This window comes from Tyto alba, unplaced genomic scaffold (assembly GCF_018691265.1).
Source record: "Tyto alba isolate M040663 unplaced genomic scaffold, T.alba_DEE_v4.0 Super-Scaffold_23, whole genome shotgun sequence".
NCBI lineage: Eukaryota > Metazoa > Chordata > Aves > Strigiformes > Tytonidae > Tyto > Tyto alba.
Window position 1 is genome coordinate 4,263,641 of NW_024881297.1, and position 18,152 is coordinate 4,281,792.

At 40.4% G+C, this 18,152-nt stretch overlaps 1 protein-coding gene across 6 annotated transcripts in view; it reads right to left on the reverse strand.

The window, feature by feature from the left end:
• Positions 1–1,089: 1,089 nt before the first annotated feature.
• The window catches only part of ANKRD17 (ankyrin repeat domain 17), a 75,110-nt gene continuing 58,047 nt past the window's right edge, over positions 1,090–18,152 (reverse strand). For 5 of the 6 annotated variants that reach the window (XM_042796603.1, XM_042796602.1, XM_042796599.1 and 2 more), the window contains 13 exons: positions 16,680–16,842; positions 15,720–15,815; positions 14,320–14,436; positions 13,323–13,494; positions 12,053–12,500; positions 11,508–11,663; positions 11,084–11,233; positions 8,926–10,574; positions 7,320–7,517; positions 6,005–6,253; positions 3,953–4,128; positions 3,442–3,606; positions 1,090–1,691 (listed from right to left, as the gene is read on the reverse strand). In XM_042796603.1, coding sequence (XP_042652537.1) covers positions 1,632–1,691; positions 3,442–3,606; positions 3,953–4,128; positions 6,005–6,253; positions 7,320–7,517; positions 8,926–10,574; positions 11,084–11,233; positions 11,508–11,663; positions 12,053–12,500; positions 13,323–13,494; positions 14,320–14,436; positions 15,720–15,815; positions 16,680–16,842 — 3,799 coding nt within the window. In that variant the 3' untranslated portion in view covers positions 1,090–1,631. Of the gene's footprint in view, positions 1,692–3,441; positions 3,607–3,872; positions 4,129–6,004; positions 6,254–7,319; positions 7,518–8,925; positions 10,575–11,083; positions 11,234–11,507; positions 11,664–12,052; positions 12,501–13,322; positions 13,495–14,319; positions 14,437–15,719; positions 15,816–16,679; positions 16,843–18,152 lie in introns of those variants that run through there. The other variant, XM_042796601.1, reaches the window with a different exon arrangement.

Sequence of the window (18,152 nt, forward strand, 5' to 3'; positions counted from 1 at the left end):
GTATGCACAACCCTTCTGGATACCTCAGAAATACCACCACCTTTAAAAGGCTTAAGGTCTCTTTGGGCAAGTGTGTTGTCTTTTTTTTTTTTTTTTTTTTCCTTTGGGCTTTCAAAGGAGTACCATAACAAATACAAAATAGCACTTCTTAATTTCCAACCCTAACAGCAGCCAGTTTAACTCATCCAGGATACTTTCCTCCCCAGATTCTCTCTCTTAGTATAGTAACTTGGAACAGAGGGGGTTACTTAGTGATATGGCAAGGAAAAACCAAACTTTCCCTCAGCCTTCTTTCACGCAGAATAACCAGCAACAAATCACACTGACCTTCGCTTGTTCTGTGCAAAAATACATTTGACTTGTAGATCTACTTCAAACCATATGTACACAAACTGTGGAGCGGTGTGTCACTGCTGTGTCTTGCTTACAGGACCCCTGAGACTTTGCCTCCCGGTGCTGCTGTTGGCTCCACGCTACTCTAAGCAAACAACGTGACAGCTCCTGACCATGGCTATAAGGAAATTCTCACTTGAACTTTTCCAGTTAAACCTTCACAGGGCAGTGACCCAGTCTGGAGCAAGACATCACCTATTAGAACAAAGCCTCTTATTCTGAAATAAGCCTGCCTTTGGAGCTGGTTTTCTTCAGTGTAGCTCTGCTAAAACTGCAAGTGAAAAGTCATTCTTGACCTAACACATACCACGGATGTATGGTCTGAAATAACTTGTTTAGGACAAGGAAGGAGCCAGAGGAACAGAAGGTCTGGGAACACCTGAGGAACAGAACAGACCTTGCTGCATCAATCCAACTGTAAGAATTATTTTTAATACAGGCTGCAGCATGATACTTTTACCCTGCTTACCAGCTAAGTAGAGGAGTTCAGTGTGGAGATGACTCTGCATGTGCCAAAAGGCTGTTCTCTCAGGCGCTTTTTGCTGAAACGCCTTTCACAGAAGGAAAATGGAAACTCTTTAATATCTCGTTACAACTGAAGTATTCCTTCTCAAAAAAATCCAACACACATTTGGAAAAAGCCCTCTGGTAATTTCCAGGTTTTTTGTAAGTATTTAAATTACACAAGTAGAAAAGTTATGCTTATTAATAGTTTAATGTATGAAGGAAACATCCAGATTTCTGAATATGAAGGTACATATCTCACATTAATTTAAGTCTACATAAAGTAGAGCCTCTATACTGACATATTGAAATTTACTTTCTGCTTAGCCATTTGTTATGTAAACAATTGTACATTTATTTGCCATTCTAAAACTTCAGGATCAAGTTTACATAATTTTGCTAAATTTCTGTGTTTGCTCAGAAGCAGTTTACAGTACTAAAACCAACCAGCCAAAGAACAGCTTCAACAGAAAGTTATGTCAAAAAAAAAAAAAAAAAAAAAAAAGGAAAGGAAAGGAAAGAATAAAGGCTAACTAAGTTGAAACGTATGATGGTGGGGAATGGGCGGTCACAATGTTCACAGAAAAAGGTCAGTTAGTAAGTTCTTCTGCAAAAAGCCTACACACTTCAGTCAAGCACATCAGTAGAATGATCTGGGAGCACATAAACTGTTTCTGCCATTTGTGTTTTCCTCTGCAAAAAAAGGAATCTCAAGGCTAGCAAGTTGATCCCACTCAGCCAAGCTGGTTCATATGCACACTGTTCATGTGAGGTGTCCAAGTTCCAGTCCACACCTGAAAGAGAAAGCTTCATTTAACACCATGTTTTGGGGCTGTTCAAAACAGTTCAGAAGTCAAAAGTGCACCACAGTGCTTATGGGTTTTGCTGCACCCAAGTAAAGCCCAACATCAGACAATATGGCAGTCGATTATCAAACTACACCGTCTCCCCTCTAGCACTTGTTTTACCCTGTTGTAATTCAGGTGAAAAGAGGGAAATAGGGCTTTAATCTTTCTGCCTGTACTTTTTCACCTTGTCCCAAGGGTTCATCTTCCTCTTCCTTTCTACTTAGTGAAAAAAACAAACAAACAACTTTCACCCAGCCTGACTACCTTCCTGAACAGAGAAATCAATGCTATTTATGCCCACTAGTTCCTCTATCATAGCAACAGTGATATAATATGTATTTTACTGTTCTGCAGGAAAAATGTATCCCTTTAGACCCTGGGAAATAAGTACTCCCTCTAAACATGTCAGGTCCACTATCAAGGATCATTAACATAATTTTGTATGTGTGCAAAAGTCTCTGCAAGGACAGGGCCTGCAGACCTCCAGCTTTCTGAGCAAAAGACTATCTTTCCTCTTTACTGTAAGAAGTTCAGACAATCAAGAGTTTTATTTCTAGCACCTGACATTATTTTTCCCCAACACATACTAACACCCCCAGCTCTAGGGAAACCCAAGTATATAAAGTCAAGTCTTCTGGGACAACAAAATTTTCCCCAATACACCAGAAGTTGCCTCATAAAGGTCACGAGCCACTTCAGGAGCAATAAATGCACCATGGCCAAACAGCAGACTGCCTCTTCTTCTGCACAATTTTGGGCTGCTAGAGCTAGGAGCTGCTGTTTGCAGCGTGGATGATTCCCAAGCAAATTAAATCCAGAAATATCTTTATTTAATAACAGCGTAACAGAGCTCACTGTATAACTAAAAATAAACACAGGATATAACAAGAGCTACTGATTACCTGTCATAACATTAATTGCTGTCTGAGTATGAACAAGAGGTTTAGGGGAACATAATCCCTATACCTAAATCGTATTTAGTGGACAAGCCTGTAACCCAGGCAAAATGAGAGCAGCAGAGAGAAGAGCTGCTTACTCCCTTCCTATGTGAATTCCTAATGCAGTGAAGACACCATACCTTTCAGAGCCCAGCAACCACCCCCTAGACCTAATGCTGTTTTCCCTTCTTGGGAAGGAAAAGTTTACATAACAAATAAATGGCTTTTCTCACAAAAACAAATTGGTTGTGTCTCCTCAAATGCAGAACTCAGACAGAAATCATGATCATTTTGAGTAAAATACAGTGTAGAACTATCTTTTCTATCCAGACATGCCTACAACACATCATCAAAAAAGCTGATCTGCAGTAATTAAGCAGGTGTCTACTTTTAATTTATTTAATCAACTAGGCAGCTTCTCTAAGCTCAATGAGAAGCAAGTTTCCCAATTCTCAAGCACAAACACTTTCACAGAAGTAATGACAGCACACTCCTTTGAGCTGCACTGACTTAGTGATGCTGAGTTTTTCTTGGGAGAAGTTACACTTATTTTTGGAGAAATGTCTAAAGTTTAGGAGTTGTTAGCAAGCACGTACAGCTCTCAGTGCTGTAATGAGTAGGAGCATGTATCAGCACCTTAGAGACACAAGAAAAAAACGAAACACTATTTTCATGCTTTCTAACAGCTAGGATCTTATCTTTACCACACTGTTTCTTAAGTTAAAACAAAATGGCAAGTATAAAAATTGAAAAATTACCGTCTGAGGCCCATTATTTTCTGTGGAATTTGAAACCATCTTTATCAGCGAGTTCCAAGATGGGTCAGCAGCATGAGGCCCATTAAATATAGGGCCTCCAGTACCATCTGTGATAGGGGCTACAGGAGGAATCATTGCATTCCCATACACAGAAAAAGGCATGCCCTTTGGGGAAGAAAAAGCAAGAATCAGTATGTTTTCATAAACACTGCTACTACTGCACACACAGAATGACAAAAGGAGATTCGGGCTAAAGAAATTCTCCATCTTGAAGCAGTGATGAAATGCCTGAATTTAAGGAACACCTTTCCACGCATGTATTTATTAAATCATGGAGAAGTTACTTTTTTACTAGAATGAAGGTTCTGCAATACTGTGAAGGCGAGGTAGCTTTTTAGCTTACGCACGCTTAACTGCAGAGTGAATGATACCTTGGCATTGTTCATCTGCCTCACGCGCTGACGTGGAAACCGAGCGGTACCACCCGTATCAAGTCCAAGAAGGTCATTACCCCGACTTTTGGGAAGTCCATGTATCCTGCAGGAACAGGCTGATGGAATGTACCGGAAGGCGTTACGATTCCCGTGTTGTCTCTCTCCATGGCTTGGTGCGAGAACACCCCTGGGTCAGACATGGGCCTGTGGATCATGTGGCTCCCCATTCCGCTGTGACACCAGTCCACTTTATCTACCGCCACAGAAGACACAACAACAGCATTATACATCACACCCGCTAAGCGCCCCTTTCCCAGCCTAAATGTTGGCACGCTGTAACGTTTCTAGAAGTGACATTTGCTCAGCTTGCAGTTCCTGTGCATCCATCCACCTGAATTAAAACTGAGGTGCCTGTGGGACGGAGAGCATCAGAAATGGCACCTGCACGTGGAGTTACGCCACGGCAGGAATCCTGAGCCAGCGCAAGGAGTTTTGAACAGTTAAACACAACCAGAGCATCACCTCTGTAACAGTCCACCTGAAAGGGCAAGCTGGCATTGGTGCTAACTCTTATTCCTCCAAAAACCCTAATTCCTTGCTGTGAAGTCTATTTGCTCTACTTCATTACCATTCTTTCATGAATTATTTACTGAACTAAGAGACAGTACTTTTGAAAAGCAAAACCAGAAAATGACCAGCTGGACACGTGTGCTGATGTTCTAATTACATGATTTCATTAGAGGCAGCTTGGTATTGTTACTACAGTTCAAACTTCAGACATCCAGAAAGCCTATTTTCCAAAACAAAGCAGAAGGAAATTACATTTGGAGGGGCAGAAAAGGAATACAGAAACATTTCTGAAGCCATTTTAATACTCAAGAAGAGCCTATCCCATTCTGAACTGAAAATCAAAATGTTATAATTGAATGAAGTTGAAAGAAAGCAGCATTCCAAAAGCTAAGATAGGAATAAAGAGCAACTTCTACACCCAAATAACACAAATAAAAACACTCAATTTCTAAAGCCTTAATGACAAACAGCCTCTCACTACACAGATGGGGAAAAGACCACTAGTGAAACAAAGAAAGTCTTGGATACATCCTAACTATTTTGTATTTGAGGAAAAAAACCCATGACAATATACTCATCGTACGCAAAGCAAGTGCGCTCAGTCTACTAAAACCTTAAGCTGTTTGGACTCCTCAGTCAAGCCATGGAAAAGGTTGTTCTGAGACGCTGAACAGTTTCCATCCTCGAAGGTTTTCAAAATCAGACTCAATAAAGCCCTGAGCAACCCGGTACAACAGCACAGCAAATCCCATTTTGTGTAGCAGGCTGACATGACCTCCAGAGCTCCTATCCAATGTGGTCTCATGACTCCCACCCCCTCATCCCAGAAAAAAAAAACAAAAAAACAAAAAACCACAAAAACCCAAACAAAACAACAAAAAAAAACCAAAAAAGACTTGAAAAAAATTCAGCACACTCCTGTAAATTGCATCCAAGACTCCTGAAGTGCTTGCCGAATAAAGCTGTCCCATCGATGACTTAAGTTTTTAATAAATTCCAAAATACTGAATTCTGTCTGACTACAGGATAGCCAAAAGCGTTACGTTAGTAAAATGCAAATGGCATGACTGGAAACAATGAAGAAAACTCAATGTGGAGTACTACCAACTCATAAAAACATAAATTGCACTATCCTCAACACAAAAAGCTCCATTTTGGCTATGAATTAAATAGTACAAAATAATCTCTTTATCAACAGAAAGAAAACATAGTTATCTTGACACATCTTCATTTCCCCTCTTCCTAAATCCAATGATTCTCTCTTGGTTCATCCCTGTCAACACTGTTGGTTTATCTTCCCTGATATTTCTTGCTTTGAGTAACAAACCTTCGCAGCCAGTGTGCTTCAGAACCCCCTTGAGGTTTTCTGAGACCTTGCTAGAACACAATTAAATGCACAGGAGGGCCAACAGAAGTCCCTGCTCCAAATGCTTCAGAAAGAGCACTCCTACATTTTGAGGCACTCACTTCTGCATCGTCCTTCAGCTCCAGAGGCAAGTTAGGAAAACACAATATTGTCAAGAACTGCAAGTGCAGGGACATCTATTAACCCCACGTACCTTGATTGCCACCTATACCTTCGAAGGACCAGATCCCACTATGTCCCACTGGAGCAGCCAAGTTGCTCCCGATAACAGATGGAGTAGAAGTTCCAGTTTGTCTAATACGTGCAGACCGCTCAGTCCCAATTGGAACAGGAACTTTTCTGTCCTGAGAAACATTATTGGGTTTTTCTGATCCCAAGGACACTGCTGAAGGGGTGGGAGATGGTGCTCTTACTCCAGAAGACACCGACTGAGCAGGAGATTCTGCAAAAGCAGCAACAGTAGAACTTAGTAACAGAGCCAGATCCTCTCAAGTCACCACAAAGCTATTCTTTAAAGTCAAGCCATACATCAAGCAAGTGAAAACGGGTAGTTCGTTAACACCATGTTCATACAGCAAACAGTGCAGGATAATTTTAGCAGTTTTAGTTTCATATCAGAGACATTCACCATTGATTTAGTCTCTTACATAGAACGATTATCATGCCCTGTCAGCTCAGCTACTGGAGCTGATACACCACCACTGATGATAACAGACGGTTCAAAAATCTTAACTAAGCATTACTGTGTATCAGCAATAGAGGATTTGAGGATTACATCCAAAAGGATAGCTGAAATAAACCCATGTTTTTGTTGGGTTGGTTGGGGTTTGTTTCTCCTCGTTTTTTGTTTGTTGGTTGGGTTTTTGTTTGTTTGTTTTTTTAAATCCTGATTTGTTCTCTGTGAGGTTTTTCTGTGCGTTTTGTTTGTCATTATTTTTTGCCAGTGTAACAGACTAACTCGTTGCCTGAATAAGCCAGCATTCAACAGCTTGATTTCTGTCCAAAAAACCCCACTGCATAGCCAAAACTGCAGGAAGGTACCAGAACATGCCCTAAGTGTTTTCTCCTGGAATACATTACCCAGTTCTGTTTTAAGAACATCAGAAAAATAAGCAATCACCGCTGTCGAGCTAGCATCATTACAAAGTTTACACAACTCACCCTTGGAATACTACCTTCCCAAACCAAAAAAAAAACCCAACCTTTTCTTTGCAAGATGACTGAAAGAATGTCATATACATTAACAGGACTAAGTTAAATGCTGCAAGAATAAGGAATTCTGCAACAGCATGACCTTAGCTGCTAAAAAAAAAAACATACTAGAGTTTAGAACTGGCACAAGAAAATTTTATCTCAAAACCCATGATTTCACAGAAGTTCAAAAAGTATCTAAAAACCTGAAGTTAAAAACTGACAAAACTAGAAAAGCCTATGTCAAGTATGCTGTGCATGAGGCCACTTTATTTGTACAATAGCTTCTCAACTAGTTTCCACTGACCAGAACTCACCATTTGATGCTGATGAACATGGTGGCAATAAACTAAGTGGGGAAAAATGCTGTCTGTTAAAATTAGCAGCTGCAGGTGCTCCGCCAAGAGGTGTCCCAGGCGCATATATCTGACCTCCCGAAAGGTTTGAGGCAAAATTACCCAGGTGTGTAGAAGAAGGTGTTACAGAAGCATATGGTGAATCCATACTGACAATACCTAGGAGAGAAAGTGGCACAAGTGACTCCCAGCACTCTAAGATCTGCATGAAGAGTTCACCCATAACATGAGAATAACAAAGGAAGAAGGAAAACTTTCATTCAATCAATTGTGTGTGTGTGTGTGTGTTACTGTTTTCCAAAGACAACTGGAAGTCTTAAGCTTCAAACTCTGAAAGTCTTGGTAGCATGTGACAGTTGTGTTTTATATGTAAATCAAGACGATTCTTATGTTATCATGCAGGTACCCTGAACACAAATAAATTAAGGGAATATAATACACATTCTGGTAAAACTAGTCATCGGAAAAACTAACATTTACTTCTGGAAAAGTAGCATTTTAGTAACCTCTAATTAAAAGTTTAAGTTTAGAAAGTTTGATTTTGTACCAAGAACAGTGGAAATTTGAAGACTTCCTCCATTAATTTTTTATTTGAAAGAATATGGTCTATATACACCACAATCAGTACTGAAGTGTTTTTTCCTAATTCAGGGATACATTTTCACTTGCCCAAGAAATTGGTATTAAGACCAAATGGCACCAGTTAGCCAAGGTATTCAAAATACAAGAGTTATTACCCCTTTGATACTCTTCTCAATGAAGAAAGAGGGAAATAAAATCCTGGTACTTTACATTTCAAAAATAATTCAGGAAGCTTGTTATCACCCAACTGCTGTGTCACTTGGATCTTTCTCCTGCTCATAAAGCATGTGACAAAAGATTTAGATTTGTGCCTGCAGCCTTCCAAAAGAGATAGTTGAGTTAAGACCAGGACTGTGGTTAGAGCACTGCTTTCCCTCAGGAATGGAAGCTACAGAACAAGTTCTGTGACAGCCCCTTGGCCTCTTGGTGCAGAAGGCTAAACATCTCGCTACAAAATTCAGAAAGCCAATGATACTAAGTTTTTTTGATCAAATTTAGCACTTAAAAGAACACACCTCTTATTACAAATGCACATCAAAACAGAATTTTTTTTTAATCATCCTAACACATTGAAAAGGCTGCATATTTTTCTGCAGCCTCAGGACAAGATGCAAGTTATCACAACTAGAATAGTTATTAGCTTATGGTAGGGAACGGAGGTGGAAAATACAAAGAAGTGTTTTATTATCTCAGCTACTGCAGAACAGTAGACTGGAATGGCAAAAAGAATGCTTCAGTTTGACTTATCAAGTTCATCAGCTGCAACATAGTTATTAGATTTGACAGGTGGCACTTAAAAGGAAGATGAACTCAACTTTGCTTACAGAACCAACAATAAACTGTATTGCAGCACATTTTTGTTGCAGGAGTTACCATAAATGACCACAAAAGCTGAGGCAGAAAGTATTACGTGTTCAAAATAAAAACTTGCAGCAGTTATTATTTAAGTACACTATTATGGTATGAATGCAAAACACGGGCTTACCTGAGGGACTGGGAGCTGGCCTCTGTAACGGTGGCCTAAAACCTGGGGCTTTGGAAGTATCAGACTGATGTAAAGGATCCGAATTTGGCAAAAATGAAGACTTTCCTGATAGCATAGATTCTGGTGTTGTCTGCGATGAAACAACGGAACCACCCCAGAAGGCATGAGCAGACGTAGGACTGTTTTCAAACAACGTACTAAAGGGCCCAAATGGTAAAGTAGCACTGAAATTGTTACCCATAGACTTGTTTGCTGGATGGGCTGAATTCTGAGAAGCACTTTGTGTACTTAAGGTAGAAGGAAGCTGCACCGAAGAAGGAACACTGTGGGGCCTTTTGATGTGATTAACGTTGAGGACTGCGACAGAAGAGTTTTGCACAGGAGCTGGATTCTTATGGACGCTTCCAGTTCCGTGGACAGGCGGTCTGATGGCCGGGGCTTCCATCTTAGCTGGAGGCTGAGAAGGCCCCATAGATGTCTGAGACATGGGATAGGTCATTGGGGCATTTGTCGGACCTGTCACAGGAGCAGTTGAGCTTGTTGCTGCTAAATTTGGAGGCACAACCATTCGAGGATCTGGTGCGGGAACCTGAGGTTGCTGAAGAGGAGGTCTCGCCTCTTGCAGAGGAGCTCCTGGAGGCTGCTGATGAGCAGGGTGCACAGATGAGCTGCCGGTACCAGAACTGGGCTGCCTACTGCTGGTCGAGCTGCTCGCTTCCACTGCTGGCGGACTACCCACTTCTGGATCAGACGAAGGTGCACCTTTATTGGGAGAGGCTGCTACGCAGTCGGAAGGACTGCTTCTGGAAACGCCTGCTGGCTGCGCAGGAGGAGATGGAGATGAGGGGGAAGATGCAGGGTAGTGTTCTTTGGCAGTGGGAATCGGACACGTGGCATTCGTTGGTGCTGTGCTCGTGTTACTCGCCGTGGTCGTCACTGTGGTCGTCGTGGCGTTCGACGTCTTCACGACCGTGACGAAAAGCTGTCTTCTGACTGAGGGTGAACTTGGACTGCCATTTGCAGAAGAACCAGGCACAGTAGAAGCCACTGAACTTGTTGTAGCTGTTGGACTAGTTGTCAAAGAACTTGCTGAATTCACCTGAGAACCGCTGCTGTTCTGACTGCTATGGCGAGGCACCATGTGAGGTTTCGGTGAGTTGGTAGCTCTTGCAGGGCTCAACGGCCTAACGGGGAACGGACCCCATGTGGACTGAGCTGGTGGGAAAGTACCTCCAAAGTGTGTCATGGGCAACCGAGGCGGACGGATCTGCTGGAAAGTCTGAGCAGCGAGTAAAGCGTGTGCAAACTGCGGAGGAGGGTATGCTAATGGAAGAGAAACTTGGAAACCAGGCCGCACGTTATTCACTGGGTTCTTAATGGTTTTGTGAGTGGATGCTGAAGAAATTGCAGGCACAGTGAGCGCGGAGGCAGTCTGAGATGTTGACGAAGCAGCTACGGTGGTCACTTTGATGCCCACGAGAGAACTGTTAGCAGCGGTAGTGGTGGCAGGTGCTGACGACCCTATTTTGGAGTTTGCAGCCGAACTTTTCAAACGGTTCTTTGGAATAAGTTCATCAATTTCCTTATCTGGATCCTTAATGAGAGCATTGATCAACTGTGTGGCCTGTCTTGTTGATTCTGTACCACCCCTATAAAAAGTAAGGGAAAAGGGGAAGTGCATCTATAGCGTTTACATACATTATAGCAAAGTACCTCCAACACATTATCCAGCCTGTCTTCTGTCATGGTAACACGGACAGAAAAACAACTCTCTACCCCAGGATTGAGATTCGTTTGTTCTTGGTGCTGACAATATTTCAAGAAGATGAAGTTGAAAACTCTAACTCCCAAAAAACCCAAATAGTTAAAACGTTTACTTCCCTAAATACACCTGCATATTCAGCCATGTCTAAACAAGCCTAAACACAAAATCCTAGAGCTTATGCTCCACCTTATCTCAAGTCCTCATTTGTACACGTGTGACTGGCAGTTGCTCTTGGTTTCCCCACCCCGTTCATCTCTCCTGCCTCAAAGAAATGACTCTCTCAAAGTGATCTTTCAAGGGACAGTGAGGTCTAGTCTTTTAATTTTTCTACAGAGAAGTGTCCTATAATGAAAAAATTTCCACAGGAACCAGCAAGTCAAGCAGCCTTCTTACCTTATCGTTATTATTCTATCTCCAGTTTTGTCTTTCTGTTTGTCAATGTCTATGTGCGCTCCCGTACACTCACGTATCGCATTGATGTTACATCCTCCTCTGCCAATTACTCTGGAAATTACAGTTGATGGAACAGAAACCTTCTTGGATCTATATGAAAAAGAAAAAAAAAAAAAAAAAAAGAAAAAAAAAGAAACAGTATTAACTGGGAAATGCTTCCATGGCATGAAGCAGTGGGCGGGTTAGTCAAAGCAATGACATTTGTGGAAAGAATTCGCGATTCAATCTATGTAGCAGTAATTTTGTGAAATCTGTCAGGTTTGCTGAGAAGGTGGCCATTCAGTAACCCCAGAGAGGGCTATACTAGATAAAACATTCTGAAGGAGGACATCAGCAAGGGGAGTTAAGGGAATGTTTTGCTTACCTTCTCACAACTTCCTTCCATCCTTCTTCTCTTTTCTGACCACGTTTAGGACTAGCAATGGTTAGCTTTCCATTTGGAGAAGACAGGGGAGAAGGACCAGATTTTGTGCAAGTAGACAAGGAATTACTTGTCACTTCACTAATAACTTCAGACAACCTTTAAAAGAAATTAAACACTGTCATTATGCAGTAAAAAAACAACGAAAAAACCCGTGATTTGCATTTTGCCCCTTCTCCAGCGCTGCCCAACCTATTTTTCTCTTTTAGCAGAAAAGCACTATGTAATTAAGAAGTTGCTTGGATTTAAATGCTTACATTCCAAAATACCTGAACAATTCCCTTATCCAGATTCACAACGCTTCTTGCTTCAGAACCTACTAAGTTCAAGTTTATGCTGCAACAACATTCACACTCTTTATACACGCTAGAGCAAGGAGACACTCAATCCACTTCCTAACAACCGGTTTAAGAATGCAAGTCCATGAAGACGAGGACGCAGCGTTCAAATGCCACCTCACAATGGCATGCATGGTCGCAGCAACTTACTTGATGGAAGATTTGCCAGTAACTGCCTTCCTCTCATCCTTTGGACAAGTGACAAGAACCGATGGCTGCTTTTTGTTGCTCTGTGTGTTAGTAACAGCTGTGGAAGAATGATTGTCACTTTTGTGGCTGCTGTTGCTATTGCTGCTTTCGTCACTACAGCTGGAAATCCTCATATTGTCACTATCACCACTTTCACTAGTACTGCTGCTCTTAGATTCACCATTCACTTTCTCTGGTTGGCTATAGGAAATTGGGAGTTGATCATCAAATATAATCTGAACATTATCAGGGGTCACTTTGTTTTTCCTGTTTTTCCTTTTGGAGCTTGTCGTGGTGATGGTATTGTTCCTCTTCCCATGGGAACCTGCCAGCGTCGTCCAAGTTGCAGATATGCCTATGGTGGTTGTAGTGGTAGCACTAGGAGGCTCCATTGGGACTTCTGGATCATCTGATGGAAGAGTAAAAAAATAGTCCTAATTTAGCTGGCTTGAAGATGGCTTGTGTGGTTTTGTTTTCCAAATCACATCTGACCTATCCAATGTCTCCCAAGTAACTTTACAAGACTACAAAAAACATGCAGAACCACTAACTATGCGGACATCTGCAAAGCTATTATAGATGTCACACTGTGGAGCCTCTCCCCTTCTTTACGGTAACTCACAGAATTTAATTCTTTTCTTGGAATAAATGCAGTAGCAGTTTAACAAATGTGAAATGCAATTCTGGCACGGAAAGAGACACGAGCAAGTAGGGGACATGAACAAGCATACGAAACAAGGAAAAAGCTGTCACATCTTCCCTTTCTTTCAGCATATTAGAGCAAGAGAATAATCAGTGAAAACCATTTCTCAGTACACCACATGAAACACATTGCCACAAGATATAGAAGACACAGGTTTCAATGCTTAAGAATTGAATGATAGATATCTAGAATTTCCATAGCGCCAGTTTTTTCAGTTAATCATTATTATAATTCTGTTTATAAGATTAAAAAAAAAAAAAAAAAATCGACCTGGTTTTCAGTATTGGGACCTGGAAGAACAAGAAACAAAACCAAACAAGCCAACACCATCACCACAGTAAAGTTAACCCATAACTCTCTCTGAAGCCACAATACTAATCTATGGGTTTAATAGGAAAGGTAAACGAAAGGAAAGCTCAGCAGGTCATAAGAAAGCCTCTACTCAAGTTTTGTCAAGAAATGCAATTTTTAGTACAGGCAATAAAATTGAGGCCATGTTTCAAAAATAAGGCAAACATTATAAATCACCTTCAGCTTTTAGCTTCTCTTTCTCCTGAGCAGCTTGAAGTTCAAAATTCTCTTTATTTTTTGCTTCTATTTCTTCTAGTTTTCGTCTTTGTTCTTCTTTTTTCTTCCTCCTTTTCTCCTTTCTTTTCTCTCTTTTGGCAGCCAAAGCCAGTCTCCTGCTTTCTTCCCTTAGCTACAAGTCAAGCATGTGGAACAGTATTACAAAATGTCCCATACATTTAAAGAAATGCAAGTGCTTGTTCTTTTCTAGAAAGCTGAACTTGTATTTTAGACTAACATATTTACAAAATAGGAGATAAATTCTCTATGATCCTTATTTTTACATATCTACTTCTTCCAAACAGGTTGTTTGCTCATGTTAACAGAACGTTAGCGTAGAAACAGAGGACAGACACCATATAAACTTAAGTCAGAGTTTCCCAAAATGCATTTTCAGCAATTTTTTGTGGAACCTTGTATGTCTCAGCAGTGCAGCCCAAACGACGCCCATCTCTGTTTCAAAGATTAGAACATGAAATGGTTTCAGCTAGCTTGAATACAAAGCGTGTGCTCCTTTGACACTGTACCTGTCTTCAATTTTTCCATTAGATTTCTACTACAGTATTATTGTTTCTAGTAACATTATTAGTATATTTTCTAATGTTTAAGACACAAAGCAGAGTTTAGACCTAATAATACACACCTATTTGACTGGAAAACACCCATCTATCATGCACTTAAAGAAATTACACTCAGAAAATCTTCCTTTGGTACAACATTATTCCAGAAGAAACAGCTCTATCATAGTTTCTTGATCCCATTTCTCTTAATAGTAGTCAAATGAAAGTTCCAAGATTACCTGAACAACAAGGTTCTCAGCTCTAGACACTCCAGTTAGGGTAATTACACATACTCCTAAAATTTAATACATACTTTCACTGATCTTGTAATCTTAAAGGAATGCGAAATTGAAATTTTATCAAACAAATAGTCACAGCTCCAAACTCTTTGAACTTGCCTTTTCCAAGTCCAGTTCCTCTAAAAGAATGCTGGCATTTTTGTTGGCTTCCGCAGCCTGTCTATCTTTGGCTTGAACAATTGATTCCATACACAGGTGGCACTTCTTGAGCATCTCCTAAAATGATAAAGTACATCAGCCCTCTGTTTGAAAAAGTAACACACTGCATTTGTTTGAACATATGATCAAGCTTACACTTGTAATTTCCTAACCGCTGCATTACTTGCACAGGAGTTTTTTAGGAGAGAACTTGAAATTCCCTCCAGTAAGCTCCTCTTTATGCCCAACCCTGCAAACTGATATTACAGTCACAGGTGTGAGGCGCAATCAACAACCTATTTCTCAGTGTGATATGTAGGGGTACAAAGACAGTTCATAACCTGTGCCCATTATCAAGACCAAAAAGTTTGATGAAACCAAAGGGTAACAGTCTGAAAAGTGAAGCAACTGCAGAAATAAATATATCATGAAGCAAGGCAAGTTTTTTTTGTTTGTTTGGTTTGGTTTTTTTTTTTTTTTTTTTGAAACCTGGGAAATACATGAATATGATAATATTATAGCACTGCTCACAAACCTCTATTGGCTGCATAGCAGTGAAAATGTTTAAATGCCTAGGGAGCCTAGCACCGTGGAAGCAGACAGCGGTCACAGCCACTAGTAATAAAACACATTAGTAATAAAACACATACAGATTTAAACATTAGCACCTCTTCAGCTTCAACATGGTCATCACAACTTGATGGCCAGAAAGAAGACAACTCAATCACAGCGCAGTGGATCAATGAAAAGATACAAGGATTACAACCATATTTCCGCACCAGTTACTATTCTTGTTTCTCTGACCAAAGAATAGTTTTTGCCCTGTTCATCTGGACTGAAGATAAACCAAATAAAATCAAACCTCCACAGGGAAGAGCAGCAGTCCACTTAATACACCACAAGAAACCACTTTACTATCCATTATGTTTTCTATCTTCTTTCTAGTACAAACTTTTTGTACAAGACTGTGAATCTTTCATATTTAAGCTTGCACATACTCTTAGCAGAAGTTCATTCTGTTACCTCCACCCCACTGCAAAAGCCATCGTAAATTCAGTGCAAAATTACTCAACAAGGAGTAATGCAGAGCAGAGTGAGGTAACGACTGGGAGAACTCTTGAAAATAGGCATGGAAAATAAATAATACTACCTTTCCTACTCTTCTCACAGCACTAAGGCAAACAGTTACTGTGGCTGCATGTTCCCATTTTTCACAATGTTTTTTCTGAAGAATTCCAATGGGATTCAACATTTGGCTGAAATCTGGTGTGCCAGGAAGCTAAAGACCATTCATAACATCAACTCTTAAGCCAAGTCACACCACAACTCCTTCTCAGATATTTCCTTTCTTACAATCTTACCTTGTCAGTAATTGTTGCTATGTATCTCATGCATTCAGAGTCTGATGGAAACTGGTTTACTTCTTTCACTAGGTAGCGCACCACTTTTACATGACCCTGAAAAAAAATTTCAAGGATGAGATTTTGTATCAGGCCAGCTGCTTCTTTTTTGCTAAGAAACACTTTAGTCCAAGCACTCATTGCAAAATATTTATTATCAACTCCTTCAAATGATGCTCTGAACACTTAGGTTGTTTGGTTTTTGTTTGTTTTTTTGTTGTTGTTTTTTTCTGTTTTGTTTTGGGGTTTTTTGTTTTTGTTTTTTTTTGTTTGTTTGTTTGTTTGTTTGGGTTTTTTTTAATCTTTATCACCTCCTAAACTAGTGCAGCATGTTTCTTCACATTTGTGACAGAAGAGAAGGCAAGCACTTACAGCACCTGTTGTCAGAGTGCCCTTACTCCAGCCGTACTTCCACGAACTTCTGCCTTTTATTTTGGTAGTTTTCAAACACCCAGTTCTGGCAACTGAACAGTTGCAGGCTCCTACAGTCATTTACCATTTTTCAAATACTCCATCACTTGAACTACGCTCCTTTGATAACAACTATTATCTCTAGAGTCAAATAGAGCTAAATGGCACTTTTTTGGCAAAAATGCTCATGCTCTCTGGCTGAAGAAATCAACCCAATTGCCCCACAGTTCTATCACACATTCCCTCTCTCTGCACAAATACACTGCAATTTCTACTTCTCAACAGACCCATGAGAACCAGCCTCAGTAAAGTGTCTATATAGCAGATTTCTGCCAGAATTTATCATACAGGTGACACACACCTATTTTTGAAGATTCAGTGCCAAGTATTAAAATTAGTTGACATATTTTTAAATATGTAGTTTCTATCAGTTATGTTTTACTTATAACAACTGCGTAGTGATGATCGAGACAATATTAGCCAAGACCAAAGCTGAACTTCATACTCTACCTTTCGAAAGGCTGCCATAAGAGGAGTTATCTTCCTGTTATCAGCAGCATCCACATCAGCTCCAGCTTGAACTAGCAGTTGGACAACATCGAGATGCCCTCCATTTGCTGCCAGCCACAGTGGAGTATTCCCCTTCTTGTTACGCACATCAATGTGAGCTCCTCTACAAAAAACAAACATATTCAATCAAAACTCTGGACCAGATTTTCATTTCATGTATCAGTTGGACTGGAAAACTGGACTTGCAACACACAAACAATATGCTAAAATTCAATACTCATTTTTACATCCAACACAGGCCTTCATGGAGTGCTTCAGTTTCTAGAAGTTGTTTTTTTGTTTCTTCTGATGCCATCAAGAGCTTCAAGGCAGCCTAAAAGCATTTTTAGTACTCTAAAACATGCTGTTTGTCATCTGTCTCTGAAGCTTCTCTAATTCTTTCCTTAACTCCTATCCATCAGTACACTGTATTCATTAGCTTACTCGGAACAACTTACAACACTGCAAGTACAAGCCAACAACCAGTGCTACTATTTGGAAAATGACATATCCAAAAGCTACCCAAGAAACATAATTACACTGAATATTCATTGTGTTCAATCTAAAAAAAAAAAAAAAAAAAAATTACATCATGAAAATGTACGTTCTTGTGTGCATCTTCTGCTGTTTAAGGACTTAACAATACCATCTAAAATGGCTGTGTGTCACCATTATGTGTACCACACATGTAAACTTCACAAGCAATTGTTTGTTTTCAACTGTCATGGTTTAAACCCAACCACCACACAGCTGTTCACTCACCTTCCCCCAGAGAATTGGAGGGGTAAAGGTAAGAAGACTTGTAGGTTGAACAAGAACAGTTTAATAATTGAAATTAAATAATAATGATGATGATACTAATAACAACAATAGAACATACAAATGAGTGATGCACAATGCGACTGCTCACCACCTGCTGGCCAATGGCCAGCCCATTCCTGGCCAGCGATCCCAGAGGGGGAAAAAAAAAAAAAAAAAATCCCCCAAACCACAATCCCAGAATAGAAAGACAGCCAGCTTCCTGGGCAACTCTCATCTATACACTGCACATGACGTTACACAATATGAACTATTGCCCAGTTTGGGTCCAGTGCTCTGGCCCTGCTCCCTCGCAGGTTCTTGTGCACCTGCACACAGGCTGGACATGGGGAGCTGGAGAGTCCTGGATCTCTCAGCAACAACTGAAAACATCAGTATATTATCATCAACACTCCTCTCATACCAAATCCCATATTGAATCCAAACCACAGCATTATTCTACCTACTAAAAAGGATAATTAGCTCTATCCCAGCTGAAACCAGGACACTAACATTGATGATTTGGTGAGACTGGAAAAACTGAGTTAGTCCATTTGGGCAAAAGCAAGCATTCCTACACTGAAAAGAACTTCACTTGATCACTTTTGATAAATAAAAATACACAGTAATGGTCAA